We start from the raw sequence: 16,182 nt of genomic DNA on the forward strand, positions 1-16,182 counted from the left end.
AGCCCTGACACCGTGAACTTGCGGAAAGAAAGTTCCTTGCCCCCCTTCGGAGAAGAGACAGCCCCAGACTTTCTCTACTCCTGTTGCTGCCGAGGCCCCTCCCTGCATGGGGTCCTGGACAGGGGATCTTCGAGTTCTTACCACCACCCCCCAACACTCAGCCTGCATATACCATTCGCCCTGGCAACACACCATCACTACCACTTGCTCCCCAGTCTAAGGGTGCCCCCAGACCTTGGTGCGGAAGGGGTTTCTGGGCAGCTGAGACAGGACCCCTGGTATGCAACCTCTCAGCCCCTAGATGAGGGCTCCGGTTGGCCAAGGCAGGCTGCCTGAGTTGCATCAACCTCAACGGGAGCCCAGAGGGGATGGAAGAGGAGGGGAGGGGAGGGGACGCAGAGGGGAGAACAGAGAGGTGAGGAGAATGGAGGGGGGAGGAGAAGGGGGTGACTGCTGCCAGCACCCTGGCCTCTGTTTTTCTAGCTTTAATTGCAGCGTTAATCACCTTAATAAGCTGTTTACCAGCCACCCAGCAGCCTGAGACTGGGAGACGTAGCAGCCAGAAAGTGCTTGGAGATGAGTTTCCCGGCAGCCCTGGGGAAGGAGAGGCAGTGCTGACTGGTGGACCCCGGGGGTTGGGGGGGCCTTTGGGCAGAGGGGGCAGGTGGGGGCTGGTGGAGAAGGCTGGGGCCAGGGAGTCCAGAAGGCCAGCCTCCAGCTCTTTGAAGAGGCCCAGCCCCCTCCCACAGAAGCCCTGGAGTCAGCTCCTCTGGCCAACCTTCTCTTGACACCCAGCCTGGGTCCCCAGCATCCCCCCCTTTCTCCTTTGTCACTCACTGGTGCTAGTCACGACCAACAGGGTGACTTCCTGGGCCCCAGTTCCCAGTTCTATGGCATCTTCTGTGCATCTCGCCGTCTTGACTGTCTTGTCCCCAGCTCACAGCATGGAGCATGGACCCCATGAATATTCTGTCCACCCTGGGCTGGAGGACAAGTGGACGTCTTTATACCTAGGTCTCTGGGGGCAGAGCTGGGAGATGGTCTGAAGCAGGGGCCCCAGGGTGTGAGGGCAGGGACTGGGGCATGTTCCCCTGGACAGGGGTGGGATGGCAACGTGATGGGGATGGGATGTGCTACCCCCACTGATGCCCAGCAGAGACTGCCCAGTGAGCACAGGCCCAGGGTGCCTGAATGAGTAAGGAAGTGGACAGAGCTCTCAGGCCCCTCACACAAACCCTCTCGGCCTCGGCTCCAGCTCCCAGCAGATGAGGGGGAGTCTGAGGGGGAATGATACCTGCTGCTGTCTTGCAGCTCTTGGGGGTTCAAGAGGAGGAAAACCCAGAACCCAATCACTGCTCTGAGCCAGCACGGAAGCTGACAGTGATCATACCCTCCCTGCGTATCATCTCATCTAATCGTTGGGAAGCAGCCCCAGAGAGACCAAGTGACTTGCCCAAGGTCACATAGCAAATGGGGAACAGTGCTACAGTGGGCCGTTGGGGGCTCCCCTGCCCGTAAGCCGGCCACAGCTGGGCAGGCACCACTAAGGGGGCTCTGAAACCGTGGCCTGCAGACTGCAGAAGCAAGAATGTTCTCTGGATGACAAGTGGGTCAGACCTAATGATCTAAGCAACCACCTCCCAGGGGCTGCGATGGGTTCAGTCCACCGGCTGGTGAATTCTGGAGGCTCCTGCTGGGGGTAGGGGGTGGGGGGTGGGGGGGAGTATGAGACTGGCCTGAAGGGCCCCTTGGAGTCCTGAAAAGCTCAGAGGCCCTAGAAGCACTTGGGAAGGCTCTGGTGGCTGCTTTGCCCAAGGTTGGTGGTCCGAGAGAGGAAGGGCTTAGGGGCACAAGGCAGCCAGGATATATCAGTACCCTAGGAGGAGGCTGACCTGGGGAGGGGACCCTCAGGATAGGGGATGAGGGGTGAAGCCCAGAGGCTCAAACTTCTTGGTTGTCTCCTGGGGCAAATTGGAGCAGGATTGGAGATGTCTGCTGAGTAAGCAGGGCATGGAGACTCCACACCCTAGAAGATTAGCTGGTATGGAGGAGGGGGTGTCCCCCGACCCCAGGCGGTTCACCTTGAACCTGGCAAAAGGCAGCAGTGTGCCCTTCCCTGTGCACTGAGAGTGCCTGGCCACGTCATGCAATGCGTGTGGCACTGTCCCACACCCACCCCTGGGGCCAGGCAGGCCTGCCCTGAGCTCAGGAATCTCCCATGGGGAGGTGGGGGGAGAGACATACCCTTGGCTAAGGGAGGGTAGGGAGGAAGAGGCCAGAGGGAGTAGGAGGCTGGTGGGTTTAAGGAAGGAAAGCAAAGAGAAAATTGCTTCCAAGCACAGACTCAGATCCTCCCAAGATGTGGGCAGAGAAGATGCTGAGTACGTTCTGTGTCCCGACCCTATGCCAGGAGCTGTCACGGACATTGTCTCATTTGATCTTCTCAACTGTGTGGAAAAGTTAATGCACTTTTTATTCCATTTCACAGGTGAGATCACTGAGGCTCAGAGAAGTTCTGTAGTTTCCCCTAAAGTCCCCCGATGAGTGTGAAACAGAGTCCAGCCTTCTGAATCCCTGGTCTGTGGGCCTCTTACCACCCCATGGACTCCAAGGGTGAAACGGAAAGAAGGAGTGTCGGGGGCCAAGCTGGACCTTTCCCCTTGTTCTCAGACTTGCCCTGTGCCCTTAGAGACACCAGGATTGTCATTCTGTAGGCTAGGACCACATGTCCAAACAGGCACATGTATGCAGACTCCTGAGCTCATGGCCTGGTTTTGGATACTTACTAGCTGTGTAACCTCAGGGAAGTCACTTGCCCTCTCTGAGCCTCCCTTTCCCTCCTCTATAAAATGGAGCTAATCATACCTATCTTGCAGGGCTGCTGAGGAAATGAAAAAATACATATGAAGGGCTTAGCATGTAGCTCAACAAACTTTCTATTGGTTTTCAATGAAACCAGCCCTCCTCAGTTGGCCTAGGGAGTTCTAGGCACCTTCAGTAGGCCCAAAGCTGATCCCTCCTCCTCTGAGTGGGGCAGAGCTCTCATACTGGGAATTTCTCCTCCTACTAGAAAATCGCTTTCTTGATTCCAGTCTAAGTCTGCCATGCTTCAGATGTGATGGAAGGATGGCCACCAAGGGCAGACCCATGTGCTGGGCCTTGGTGCCAACAGAAGCTAAGAGGGCAGGGGTTCTCCCCAACTATATACTTAGAGCACTGTGTTATTTTGTATTTGCATTCTCATAGGAATATTTCCCCTTATTTATTCTAGAAAACAGCTACTGATGTCTTCTGTACACCTTGTATCTAGCCACTATACCAAAATGTTCTTAATTCTGTCTTTTTTCCCTCCTAGAGTCTCTTGAGTTTTCTAGGTATACAATCAAATATCAGTAAAAAGGAATGGTTTTACCAGCGCTTCTTAAGCTTGGTAGAAGGAATTCTGCGGTTATAGGAGGGATAAACTCTCCTGAAAGCCGAAGTCAGGGGCCTCACATGCCTCTGCCTTAGCTCTGAGCTTGGCAGCTCCTGGATGGTCTTGCCTCCTCACCTGGGTTTCCTAGAGGGCTGGGGACTGGGATTCTGGGGTTCCTAGAAGCCCAATCAGACATCATCACCCTGCCAGCCTCCTGTGGAACTTCCTTCCCTCTTCTCAAAGCAGCTTTGAAGTGCAGCCCACCACTCGCGTTTCTGGGGTTTCTGGGTTTCTGGGGACTTCAACTGGACTGGGGTTCTGCTCACAGGTGGAGATCAACAGAGGCATTGGAGTGCTGGGACAAGATCTCTTCTGGGCAGAGAAGGTTTCTCTGGTCAAAGATAGCGATGATGATTAATCCTTGCTGAATCCTTACTTTATTATAATATAATACCTTTTGTGTTTTTCACTCATGTAGTCCACACCACGACTCTGTGAAGACCATGCTGTCATTATCTTAATTCACCGGTTGAAGAAGGTGAGGCACAGAGAGGTTAGGAAACTGGCCCAAGGTCACAGAGTGGGATTTGAACTCAGGCCTTGGTTCTTTATTATTTTGTGTTCCTGGAGCCAGAAGTGTCCTCTTCACCATTGCATGGTAAGCTGGTGAGTCAGAGGAGAATTTAGGTGAGTGGGGGAAGAGGGACACTTTTGTCACCAAATTGGTATGGCCAAGGTGAAGACATAAATCCCCATATCCCCTGGCACGCTTGGCATATTTCACAACATACCAAGGAGACACTCTCCCTGTCTCCATGACCTTCTGAGATAGTTTGATCGTTATCCCCACTGCATCAGTGAGGAAAGGAAGACCCAGGAAGGTAAAGTGACTGGCCCAAAGCCTTGGAGCTACAGGTCTGCATTCCAGAGACTCCATGAAGTCTCCCCAGAGAAGGCAAATTTTACTTTTCAAGGAGTCTGGAGGACTAAGTCTTTCTGCACAGATGGGGCTGCCAAGGGGCTGGGAATGGGAAGGACCCAAAGTCAAGGATGAGTCCCAGGGCAGATTCAGTCTTTGGAAAGGGAGGTAGGAAGACTTGAGGAGGTCACAAGGGATGGGCGAAGCCTGCCTTGGTGGACCCAGCTGATCCCCCTGGGCTTGGGGAATGTGACAGGAGCCCGGCAGGGGCATGTCAGGAGGCTCCTGTGGTCTGGCTTCCCCCAGGATCTGTTGGAGCAAAGAATTCCCGGTGGCTCCAGGGCTGGGAGGAGGAGTCGGCAACAGGCCCTGGCTTGCAGAGACAGAGAAAGCAACTTCTGGGTCCAGCCCTAGAGGAGTGGCCTGGTGGCTGGTGCAGCAGCAGCAGCAGCAGCAGCAGCAGCGGGTAGGCTGGGCAGTGAGAGAGGAGGGACCTGGGCAAGAGTCATGTGCCCTCATCGGCAGGCAGCCCTCTACCCCAAAAACAATGCGTGCACCAGGGTTGAGAGAGGGGTGGTCAAGCAAAGCAAGGAACCACTGAGTGGGAGAGCCCCCAGTCTGAGAGCGGAGGCTGGTGCCCTGTTGTCTGGCAACCCAGTCTGAGGGCAGAGTACGAGTCCTGAAGGGTCAGGCAAAACAGGACAGAGCAAGTGATCATGGGGTGGGCTTCTAGGCTGAGGGGATTCCTGAGCAGAGGGGGGAAGAATGATACCCCCCCAGGGAGCCCCATGATCTCTGTTGGATAATTCGATGCCCTGCTCCCAGCCTCATGACTCGGGCTGGATGTTCTTCATCGGCTTGAAGCAGGGGGATGAGAGAGTGTGGGCCGCAGACCAGAGGGGAATTCCTCATGCTGGCCAAAGGATCTTTCTTCCATCTGACCCCAAGTTCAACTGGACTCTAAAAGGGATGGTTCAGACGAAGCTGAGAGGAATATGTTCCACATATATTCCATAAAGAGTGGCACCCTCCCCTGGAAATGAAGTCATCTCTCCATTTTTGGGCCAGAGAAGCAGAAGGTCTGGCACTATGAGGCGTTGAATCAGAATCCTTGATGTTTGGAGGAAGCTGGGGCCAACTCCTCTCCCTTCCTGGGCTGGCCAGACATGTCCCCCAAGATGCCAATGGGGCTGAGTACGTTAGAGTCATCAAGCTACGGGGTTGGAAAGAGTGGCTGAATGCACCTATTCTGACAAGGGAGGCAAAGCCCTGTACTCAGGAGCCTCCAGTCTGATGGGAGACAGGCTCTGCCTTACACAGCTCCAGACCGGAGTGGAAAGTGGTGGTGGAGACATTTCTACCACTACACACACACACACACGCACACGCACACACACACATACACGCACACACACACACACACACAGAGGATTTGGCAGGAGAATTGATCTGAGCCTCAGAGAGGGTTTGTAACTTGCCCAAGGTCACAGCAAGTAGTGGCAGAGCAGCACAGGTCCCCTTCCTCCCTCACGGCTGCTGGAGTTGCCCTCAGGGCTGGGAATAGGGGTGGGGGAATCCGTGGGGATCTCAGAGAGGACAATGTTTGGGTTCCTGGGCCTTGGCTGGAATCGATGGCCTTGTCTGGGAGCTATGGAATGTGGCAGGGAGGGCTAGCACAGGCTCTCTTGCTGGAGCTCAGGGAGAGAAGGAGGCAAGGCTTCAGGGAACAAAGAAAATAAAGTCATAATAAAATTACTGGGTTTCTGTGGCCATTCAGTCTCCCTCCCCAGCTGCTCACCAGGGAAATCCTCCCTGAAAATAGGAGACAGAGAGCTAGGACAAAGGACCAGAGTGAGAGGTGGGTGGGGGACAGAGAGAGAGCAAGAGAGAGAGAGAGCCGTCTGCACTCCACACACACACACACACACACACACACACACACACACACAGGGAAGCTAGTCTATGCATTTCTGGGTATGTTTCTATTTCTCTCTACTTCTGCCTGTGTTTAAGTCCCCATGCCTCCTCCTAGCTCAGCCCTGTGTGTTGTCCTTCTCTCTATGAGTGTATAACCTGAGAGTGCATGTGTCCGTCTACAATCGTGGTGGGGCCTCGTGTGCATGCACTCACGTGTCTGTGTGCAGCTCTGCCAACCACGTGTGCACCGCCGTGTGGCTGCCTGCCTGTGTGCACACCTTCTTTGGTGGAAGTGTGGGTGCACTTGTGGAGTCCCTGTGCCACGTCTGTCTGGCTCTGTGCCTTGTCCAACGCTCTGGTATCTTGAGGATGGGAGTGGAAAGGTCTTTGATTCCCCCTTCTGAACCCATCTGAGTTGGCCAGGAAAGGGGGAGAAGCAGCCCCTTTTCCCTCTCTAAGCTTTTTCATCTTGGAAGGGGAGAGACAGTAGTCACCAGGGTGCTCAATGGCTCCAGGGAGAAGGGGTGTGGCAAGGGCTAGAGGAGAGAGAAATCAGAGCTGGAGGCCTTCCTCTTCACCCCTCCTCAGGATGGGAGAAATAAGGGAAGAGATGGCAGAGAAGGGAGGACATGAGAGATAAATACTTTGGGTGTCAGAGAATTTTTCTTTTCCACCATTACTGCAAAAAACGTTACTCACCGCCTGGAACCGGAACTTCCGAGTAAAAGGGGACCCTAGTCCCTTGAAAACCAGCTGTCTGTGGGCAGGGTTCAGAGGGGGCTTCCCAGAAGCCTGAAGCCCCACTCACCCCTCTTTCTCAGCTTCCCACTCCTTCTGGCTACCTGGCTACCTCTAGTCCCCCCATCCCGTCCCCTCAGAGACCACAGGAGTCTTGGCATGGAAAGAGTTATCCAGGTGACTGGGGGTGGGAAACACCAGCGGGGATGCTTTTCTGAAGGAAGAGGCTTCTGTGGTCCTGAGGACTGAGAGCTGAGAGATTTGCCCCCCAACCCCCCACCCCTGCGACCACAACAATGGAAAGAATCGGAGGGGAGGCTCCAGCAGAACTCAATCAGGGGAGGAGGGAGAATGGGTGTGTCATCACCGCCTTGGAACGGAGAAGTTGAAGAAGTTGGTTTAGCCTCCTCTGGCCTTTCGCCTCTCTACCCACATCCCTTACACTTTCTGCAGAAGTCCTGCATCTTTGAGACCCCGTCTACACAGGCCTCAGCTACCCCGGATAACATTCCATTGACTCTGGATCCAATCCCAGAGGCAAGTTCGGGCACCCAGACTCAGAGGAGGCTTGGAGCTGAGTAATCAGCTACAAGGGCTATGCAGACAATTTGTCGGGGAACCACCCGCTCCCCACCCCCACCTCGCACAGCAGATTTGGGGATGGGGGAGGGGGGTCTGTCACTCCATGTCTTCCCAGCCCCCTCCCACCACCGCCTTCTCCCACTTCCCACCTGCAAGTAATTTGGCCAATGGGAGGGCGGTTAAGATTGCAATGTGGAGTCCCTCTAGATCTGCGACCGTTTGGTGGAGAGGGGCTGCCTCCTTCGCCCCCAGACCCTGTGCACTCTCTTCCTCTTCACGGCAGCAAATTACTTGTAATTATCTCACATTGGAAACCTTCAGGAGCTGCTCCCAAAATTGCTTTAATTAAATTAATTGAATCTCATTTTGTTGGGGGAGAGAATGGGGGGCCTGTCTTAAAATAGCATATGGGGAGAGGGGAGGGAAGCCCCAAGTCGGCTTCTCCCGTGGCTGAGACCCTTGAAGGTGAGAGAGTGGGCCCCAGCCTCCGGGTTCCCATTCTCCAGTCTTAGCTGATTTTAGATGCCCTTCCGCATTTAGGACCTCGCCTGTGCCCTGCTTTCCAACGGTGGTGACAGGGAATGCGCGTGGGTCTCCAGGCTCCAGCCCCATTCTTCCTCCCTACCCTGGGGAGGCAGAGAGGTGAGAGTCGAATGGATGGTGGTGGCGGTAAGAACTCACCCTGGCTGTGGCCCCTCCTCCCCGATAATCACCCAGCAGCCATAAATGCCATTTGTGAAGCGCGTACCGTGTTCCAGGCACCGTGTCAAGCGTGTTACAAGGACTATCTCACTTCATCATCACAGCTACACTGCGGAGCTGGTCCTATTAGCATTCCCATCTCAAGGGGGGAGGAACACCAGGCTCAGAGAGAGGTTAAGTAACTTGCCGAAAGTCACACAGCAGAGCTGGACACTTTGGAGGCCCAAACTGCCATTCTTAACCAGTTTGTCCCGGCTCCTTTATGGACCCGATTTTCCCAGAGAGGAGTCTTCACGGGGAACCCTAGGTTCCCCTTCTACAGTTCGGATGGCCTGAGGTTGGTGAATGGGGCGCATTCCCCCCACCTGGGGTTTCAAGCCCATCCTCACCCAGGAGCCCAGGGAGTTGGACCAGCTCCCAAGTGGAAAGGACTCCCGTTTCCCCTGGAAAGGTCAGGTGGATGGGGTAGGGAAGGGGGGCAGCTGGCCTCTGGCTGGGAGAGTAATTACACTCCTTCTGCTACTTAACTTTACAACCTGGGCTGTTGTTTTAACGATGCGACTCGTGTTGTGCTGTCCAATTAATCTCGCCTTTGGAGGCTTTCCGAGATGGGGCGGTAGATCTTATCTTGGGTCTGTGGAAAGAGGAGTGTAACCTGCAGTGGGAGGAACAGCCTCCCTGAGGGCCTGTGGCCTCCGAGAAGACCCAGGGGAGGGACCTGGGGCTGGGCCCTGAGAGCCTATGGAGCTGTGGGCTAGAGGCAGGGGAAGACCCAGAAGAAGAGGGGGTGCAGCTCTTGGCACCCCCATTCCTCAGGGCTCTGATCTTGGCTTTGGCCTACTCCATGCCTTTTGCCAACCGCAGGATAACCCTCCAGGTGTGTTGCGGCAAGTGGGGGTGGCCACTGACCCAGAAGGGGCCTAGGAGGGGCTGACAGCAGGCTTCCTGGGGTGGGGGTTCCACTAACTTTGTACCTCTTCTACTCTACAGAGACCCGAACCTGGGCCTCTCTTGGGCCAGGGGGTTTGGCTCAAAGTGCCTGGGTGGGATTTTCCAACTAAGGCAGCCCCTCCAGTTCTCAGTGCTTGGGAACAGGTTTAGGCAGTAAAAGGGAAGATGACTCGGGAACTTTTTGCCTGGAATTGGAGGCCCCTCCCCCAATCCCTTGGGCCAAAGCTGGGCTGGATTCCCTGAATTGTTCGCAGCCCTGTCCCTGGGCCTCTCTGCCACTGGGTGCTGTGTGTGATGGGGTGTGGAGGCCATGAATGCACAGCTGGGTCCAGGCTGAGTTGAAGCCCCTGACTATACTGCACTACTTCCACTAACCTGGCCCTTACGGCACAAGGGGCTGGCCATCTGTCTGGCTCCCCCATATGCCTCAGTCACCCGGGATCTCCAGGATCTAACACAGAGCGGCGGCTTCAGGCATGTTTGTTGGATGGAGGAGAAGTCCAGGTCCTTCTGGGGTTTTCTCCTCCTCCCCCTTCCCATAGGTGGGCTGGGACCTCTCTAGCCCAAGGAGCACACTGGGAAGATGGGACTGGCTCAGTGGGCATGTCCCCTTGTCAGGTGAGCAGGGACAGGAAGATGGGGCATGGGGGGACTCCTGGCCCTGGCTCCCTCCAGATCTGGACGAGGCCAGAATTTGCAGGTGAGGACCATTCAGACTTGGGTCATTTGCAGTACTGACATATTCCAGCTTCACATGGGAGTGTATGAAAATGGTCATTAGAATATTCCAGAGCTACATCAGCAGAGCTAGTTAGTGGCAGAGGTAAAACTTGCATCCAGTCCTCTAGCTCAGTGCTGGAAGAATCTGGCAGGAGATGAGAGACGAACAATGAACACCCACCCCTAGAAGTTGGGAAACAGACTCACAGCCAGGGCCCAGGCTTTTGCACAGATTTAATCTCCGAAAGCTCCCGGTGTGGAGAACGCTAGACGGGTCATAAACAGAAGCGGTTCCTTTGGACAGAGAGCTGTGAGGAGATGAACTGCCATTCCACCCTCCCTATTTGGGGGTGTCTCTTCTTATACGCATCCAGAGAGTCTGTTCGCCCCACCCATGCTCTCCAAAGTGTTACCCTGTGGGTTTCCAAGAGGGTATGCTTGTGAGGTTGTTAGGTATTAAGGGTGGGAAAGGAGGGGCTAGGTTCATAATAAATAAGGATAATTGGATGTGTTATCCACTGCAACTGAACAGACATGGGAAGAAGAAGTCTTTTTTAGAAGAGGATGAATTACCCATAGGTCCACAAATTCCACATTTTCGGCATCTCTTCTACCTCACCTTGGTGAGGTACCACCTTGGTGGCACTACCTTGGTGAGGCAGTGTATCAGTCATGGGGCTAATGGGCCAACCACTGGGAAAAATCGATGGGGGTGGGGCACCCGATGGTGCTCATCGTGAAGACTTGGGATGCCCACTTCATTTCTGCTTTTGCTCATAACAGGGTTGGTTGAGACCCAAGGTACACAGAGAGGAAAAGTTACTCAAGTGTTTCTTAGTTTCGCCTCCAGGCTGTGGCAGACTGCAGTCCAGGGAAGGGGTGGGAAGACTAGGGGTCCTGGAAGAAGTCTGAGCCTCAGCCAGCGACTTTCCCTCCAGAGCCTCTGATCAGCAGGAGGGCATGTGTCCAGTTCATAGTCGTGGTTGGGGGGCGGTGAGTTAAGACCAAAGTCCTGATTAGGCTATTTGGGTTACAGGGCAAGGGAGACCGGACTCCGCCCCATGCTTGTTCTCCTCTAATTCCTTGTCCACTTGAGAAAACCTATCTGGAGCTGGTTTCCTCTGAGACCAGAAGGGGTGCAGGTGGGCTGGGTCCTGGGCTTTGTGGAGGATGGGGTGGGGGTGGGGGCCGACCCACCCTTCCCCTTCCTGGGACTCACATCATCTGAGATGGAGCCAGGACATCTGGGGAGTGATGCTGATACCAGGCTCCAAAGTTGTTGCCATAGCCACCGGTGGGCAGGGCCCCTGCCTTGGGCAGATCCCAGAGGGATGGGAGGGGTGGGGAGCAGGGAGACAAGGAGGGGGGTCTCCCAGGGAAGTCCCCTTCCTGTCCTCCAGAGTTCTGCTTCAGGAGCTTTTTGTATTTGGAGCGTTTGTTCTGAAACCAGATCTTTACCTTTGGAGAGAAGAAGGGAAAGAGGGAAGATGAAGAAGGGTGTGCGTGTGGGAGGCCACGGTGAGCCAGGGAAAGGGACTCAACCGCACCACAGTCCTGGGAGCAGGGCAGAGGCTGGGGACATGATGCAGTCCTCCAGAGTCCCCGAAGTCACCCGAGGTCCCGCCCCGAGCTAGTACCCAGTTCTCCCGTCTGGGCTCCCTCCTCTACCTGCATCCACCCCTCCTCCCCAAACACACCTTTTAACACAACCCCCCCCACACACACACAGGAAACTGTGGGCCCGCTCTTAACACACGCTGGAGACCCGCAACCACAGGGCTAGGGGACTCCTGGGGCATCCCCCCCCTGGGGAGGGCGGTGGGTTCCCAGAGAACACATGTGGGGAAGGCTAGCTGCAGGAAGGACAGGACGGCCTCACCTGGGTCTGGGTGAGGCCAAGCTGCGCGGCCAGCTGGGCCCTCTCGGGCAGCGCCAGGTACTGCGTGTGCTGGAAACGCTGGTTCAGGTGCTGCAGCTGCAGACTCGAGTAGATGGTCCTCGGCTTGCGGAGCTTCTTGGTCGGGGCTTGCGGGCGCTGCTCCGAGGGCTCCGGGGACAGCGGCTGCTTCTCCGAGTCTGGGGGGCAAGCACAGGGCAGTGCGTGCGGGAAGGTGAGAGGGTCCGACGCGCAGCTCCAGGAGCTCATTTGCATCTCGTTTGCATGTAGGCCTCCGACCCGCCAGAAACGCAGGTGCCGGGCTCCGCCCTCCTCTTCCTTCCGCTCCACGCCCCCTTCCGACCCACGCCCCCTGTGAGCCAGGTGGAACAAGAAATGGTCCTTGCCCTCAGGGATCTCCCACTCTTATGCGTTCTGTGACCCCAGGAAGAGCGCTCCAGGGGTCGGAGTGAGGGTACAGGTGGCTCCAGGGGCCAGAGGTCAGAGTTCAAGAGGGTGCGGTGGCGCCAGCTTGGGGCGGGGCGGGGCGGAAAGGCTCTGTTGGGGGCTGGGCTGAGGCCTGTCGCTGACGCGGGCAGGTCATTCCAGGCGGAGGGAACACCAGGGCAATGCTCAGAGACGTGTTTGCGTGGCAGCTTCCCTGCTGCCAGAGGAGAGGTGGGTCAGAGGGCCCGACCAAGCGGGCTTGAAAGCCAGGATGCGCACGCGCCCCCCTCCCCAGCATCGGAGTATGGAAAGGTCTCCCAAGGTTTACCATCCCCTGTTGCAAGACACAGGCCCTCTCCCGGGGTGCAACCTGCAGGCGTGACCCGCTCTCTCCTCCCCCATGGCCGGCGGGCTGGGACAGACGGCTTTCTGGGACCCTAGAAGCCCGGGGGGACTGAGGCGACCCCTCCTGCGCCCCGCCACACTCACAGAGGGGTTCACGGCTCTCGAGGATGGGGACCGGGATTCGGAGAGCGCGCAGCGCCGGTCGGCGCCGGCCCTTGCGGCCGCTCCAGTATCGCGCTGCCGCGCTGCCGGGTTGCCCCGCGAGGTCTGGTCACCTCCTGCCCCCAGGCCCAGTCACTCCAGGAACCTCCGCGGAGTAACAGTGGCCCTCTAGAATACAGGGGTTGCGGGGCGAGGGGTCCTCCTCTTCCCGTTCAAGCGGCCCCAACCTGCGCCAATCTGTGGGGACAATCCGGGACCATTCCATTAGGGTGATAGGACTGGGAGGACAAAGTGACCGAAATGCCCCCGGGCTTAGGGCCACGTTTGCAGCTTTCCACTCAGGTCTGCTGGGCCACCCCAGCCGAGAGAGCTCGTGGCTCTGGTGCCCAGACGCAGCTGGTGTCCGCCCGCGACCCCCACTCTCACCGCGCCCCTCCCTCCAGTCGTGCTCCCCCAGGAGTGTGGTTCCTCGCCCCGGACCGGCCGCGGTGACCGGTTGCCTTCACCTCCCCCGCATCCCTACCCCGTGGCCCTGGGCGCTGCAGGCTTCTCAGATCCACCCCCCTCGACCCCCGCCTCGGCCAATTCCCAGAAAAACCGTTGGGTTTCCGCTCCCGCCTGCGCCTGTCCGGCCTCCCCTGCTTCGACCCAAAGGCTCGCAGCCCCAGGCTGGCTGCCCAGCGACCGATCCCCCCACGCCTCTCTGGCTGCGGGGAGAGCGCGGCTCGGGCGGGGACGCATCGCCTGGGAGGCAGCCCGGCTACTGAACTCCTCCAGCCCTCGGCTCCCTCGCTTTCCCGGCGGGCGCCCCTTCAACTTCCTTTCCCGACAACTGCCCTTCTCCACACCAGCGGCGGCAAGTCGCGACTGGATCTGCCCTGGTCGCGATCTTGGAGCCCAAAGGCCTCCCTCAAGGCGCCGGCGCCGCACCGGCGGGCCCCCCCCCCCCCGGGTGGTGGCAGGGCTCTCTTGGAGCCAAACCTCTCCGTGAAGCAGGGGTGGGCATGGAGTGGGGGCAAAAAGAGGACTCAAGCCCTCTCTCACACCCCAATCATTCACACTAGAACGGGCAAATCCACCAGCTTTGGGAGAAAAAATGCAACCATCTAGACTAAGCATGTGTATGGTTTTCGTTGGATCCGGGGAAATTCTGTAAAGGAACTCTCCACTCTCTCGTCCTTAGAGGTGGCAGAGGGAAGGCTAGGCATGCAGAGGACAGGAAGGAAAATACTAACCCCATAAACAATTCTCTGAAGGACAAGGCTATCTTATTCCCAGCCCCACTACACACACATACACACAAATGTGCCATGTACTAAAGGGAAGACTCTGAGGGATTCGTTTGTAGAAACTAGATAATTTGTATAAAAAAAAAAAAACCAACCCAAAACCAAACAAACACACAAACCTCCTCTCCCAACTGTTCCTCCTCTAACAAGGACAGACCCAGCGGCCTGGGAGAGGCAGCCCAGTTGGCACAGAAGGCAATTAACTTTGGGGGCTCTGAGGAAATTCCCTAAAATCCTCTTTTCTGGCCTCATGCATCGAAAGTCAATTTGCAAGGGCCAAGTGCAAATTGGCTTTCTTTGGACCTCAGTTTCTTTGGGCCTCAGTTTGGCCATCAAGGAGGCTGAGCTCTCAAATCCTTAGGGTCGCTTCTGGCTCTGATGTTTTCTGAGCTCCTGTGTTGGAGTAACGGAGAGAGATGTCTTGGCCAAGGCCGACTCCCACCCAGTGGGTGTGCGTCCTTGGAGGAGACTGTGCTAAAGACAATTGTGGGGGCAATTAGGTGGGAGCAGGGAGGACAGGGGACCTGAGCTCTAATTCGGAGATAGTACAGGTGGCTATGTATAGGGTTACAAGCATTTCCGCCATACCAGGCCCAGGACCAGGAAGACAGGCTAGCTCCTTGGCCTTTTTGAGGCCTCCCAGATAGCACTTTCTCAGGGGTTCCATGTTGCTCCAGACAACAGGAACTGGGGCCTAACCCATCCCCCACAACGACAAGGGGTGGAGATGTCCCAGAGGGCCTGCTCCTTCAGCGCTGAGGGGACCAGGGTCTACAGCTAGAGACTGCCTGACACACCTGTAGTTACATTCTTAAAACAATGAGTGGCGGGGTCCCGGCCCCCATTCCGCCAGGCCAGCTTCCAGTCTCTGTCGGGCATATTCAGGCACCCGCCAAGGGAGGGGGGAAGGGGCCCCGAATCAGCCCCCAGTTCCACTGCCCTCCCACTGCGGCCTGACTTCCATTTGTCTGGCTCTGGCTTGAGGGCTGCTTTCTGAGACAAGACAAACGCGGAGAGACGACTGGGGTAGGGAAGGAGTGCACGACGGAAACAATCCTGGGGCAGGGGCTAGGCACCCACACCCACATCTGGATTGTTTCAGTTTTCCGTTACACGTAGGTACACACAACCCCGCTGCTCCAGGGGGTGGGGTAAGGAGCCCAGCCGCCCGGCTTCACACGACTGCAAATCGAAACCAGGTCGGTCTGGAAAAGGAGACCTAGATCAGCTCGCCCCCGCCCCTCCCCCCGTCTCCCGCCCCATCCCTTCGCCCTCCCCCCACCCCCAGATCCCGTGGAATCTGAGTAAGGTCTGAATCCCGCTAGTTGCGCCCAACCAGGCGAGGGAGAAGTTTAGGGACGCACGGGATCAGGACCCCAGAGGTGGGAAGAGCCGCGGCGGCCAGACTTACCTGCCTTCGGCTCCTGCTCAGAGGGAACCGCGGGTAGCTGGCAGGACAGGTAGGTGTCTCCCGGGGTCGCCTGCGCAGTGTAGGAGTAGGACAGGAGGGGGCCATAAGGCCCAGAGTAGGGCAAATCGGAGGCGACTGCGGTTGCGGGGGACAGGCCAAGCGAGTAGGTAGCCACTACCGATGGGACAGGGGCGATGTCCGGGAAGATGGCTTTGGAGGCGTCCCGGCCAGGGAGGGGGCAGGGCAAAGAGGTCATTGCGGCCGGGGCCGGGTCGGAAGGGCCTAGGCCATGGCTCGGCACGTAGTCCGCTCCCTCTGCCAACTCTCTTTTTTCTGAGCCTCGGGCGTTGGGACCGGATGAGCCCCCAGCCAGCCTCCCGCACACTTAGGATTCCCGGGAAAGTATCTCTCTGCGCCTCTTCCAGCGGAGAGCGCGCGCCTGGGAAAGGGGTTCCGAAGGGGTGCCCCCCATGGCTTTTCCCCTCCCCCCTAAATCCATGGGGCCCCCCTCGTCTCGCTTTCGGGTTCGGTTCCCGGGACCCGACGGGGGCACCGCCCACTTAGACGCCGCGGATTGGCCGCCGCACGCGGTGACCTCACGGAGACTGGAGCCGGGGCCCGCCCCCGGGGCAGCCCGCGGTAGGGAATTTCAGAACCGAGAGATCACAGGGGCGGTGCGCACGCTCCAGGCCCAGCTACCTCGGGGTC

General features: G+C 57.2%; 1 protein-coding gene across 1 annotated transcript; it reads right to left on the reverse strand.

The window, feature by feature from the left end:
• Window positions 1–10,169: 10,169 nt before the first annotated feature.
• LOC111151591 (distal-less homeobox 4) lies at window positions 10,170–15,952 on the reverse strand. Its single transcript, XM_022509668.1, has 3 exons — window positions 15,475–15,952; window positions 11,824–12,020; window positions 10,170–11,402 (listed from the first exon to the last, which is right to left on the reverse strand). The coding sequence occupies exons 1-3, from the start codon at window positions 15,728–15,730 to the stop codon at window positions 11,160–11,162; spliced, it is 696 nt and encodes a 231-aa protein (XP_022365376.1). The 5' UTR covers window positions 15,731–15,952; the 3' UTR covers window positions 10,170–11,159.
• Between the last annotated feature and the right edge of the window lie 230 nt (window positions 15,953–16,182).

The sequence above is a fragment of the Enhydra lutris genome, unplaced genomic scaffold, assembly GCF_002288905.1.
Source record: "Enhydra lutris kenyoni isolate GAN:26980312 unplaced genomic scaffold, ASM228890v2 scaffoldscaffold26, whole genome shotgun sequence".
NCBI lineage: Eukaryota > Metazoa > Chordata > Mammalia > Carnivora > Mustelidae > Enhydra > Enhydra lutris.

What these genes read in the sequence shown, in the direction of transcription:
- LOC111151591 (XM_022509668.1), bottom strand. Translation starts at nt 15,730, where the DNA reads ATGACCTCTTTGCCCTGCCCCCTCCCTGGCCGGGACGCCTCCAAAGCC. An exon ending in TGAGCAGGAGCCGAAGGCAG is followed by an intron (nt 12,021 to 15,474) that starts GTAAGTCTGGCC and finishes CTTGCCCCCCAG; the next exon opens with ACTCGGAGAAGCAGCCGCTG. An exon ending in TTGGCCTCACCCAGACCCAG is followed by an intron (nt 11,403 to 11,823) that starts GTGAGGCCGTCC and finishes TTCTCTCCAAAG; the next exon opens with GTAAAGATCTGGTTTCAGAA.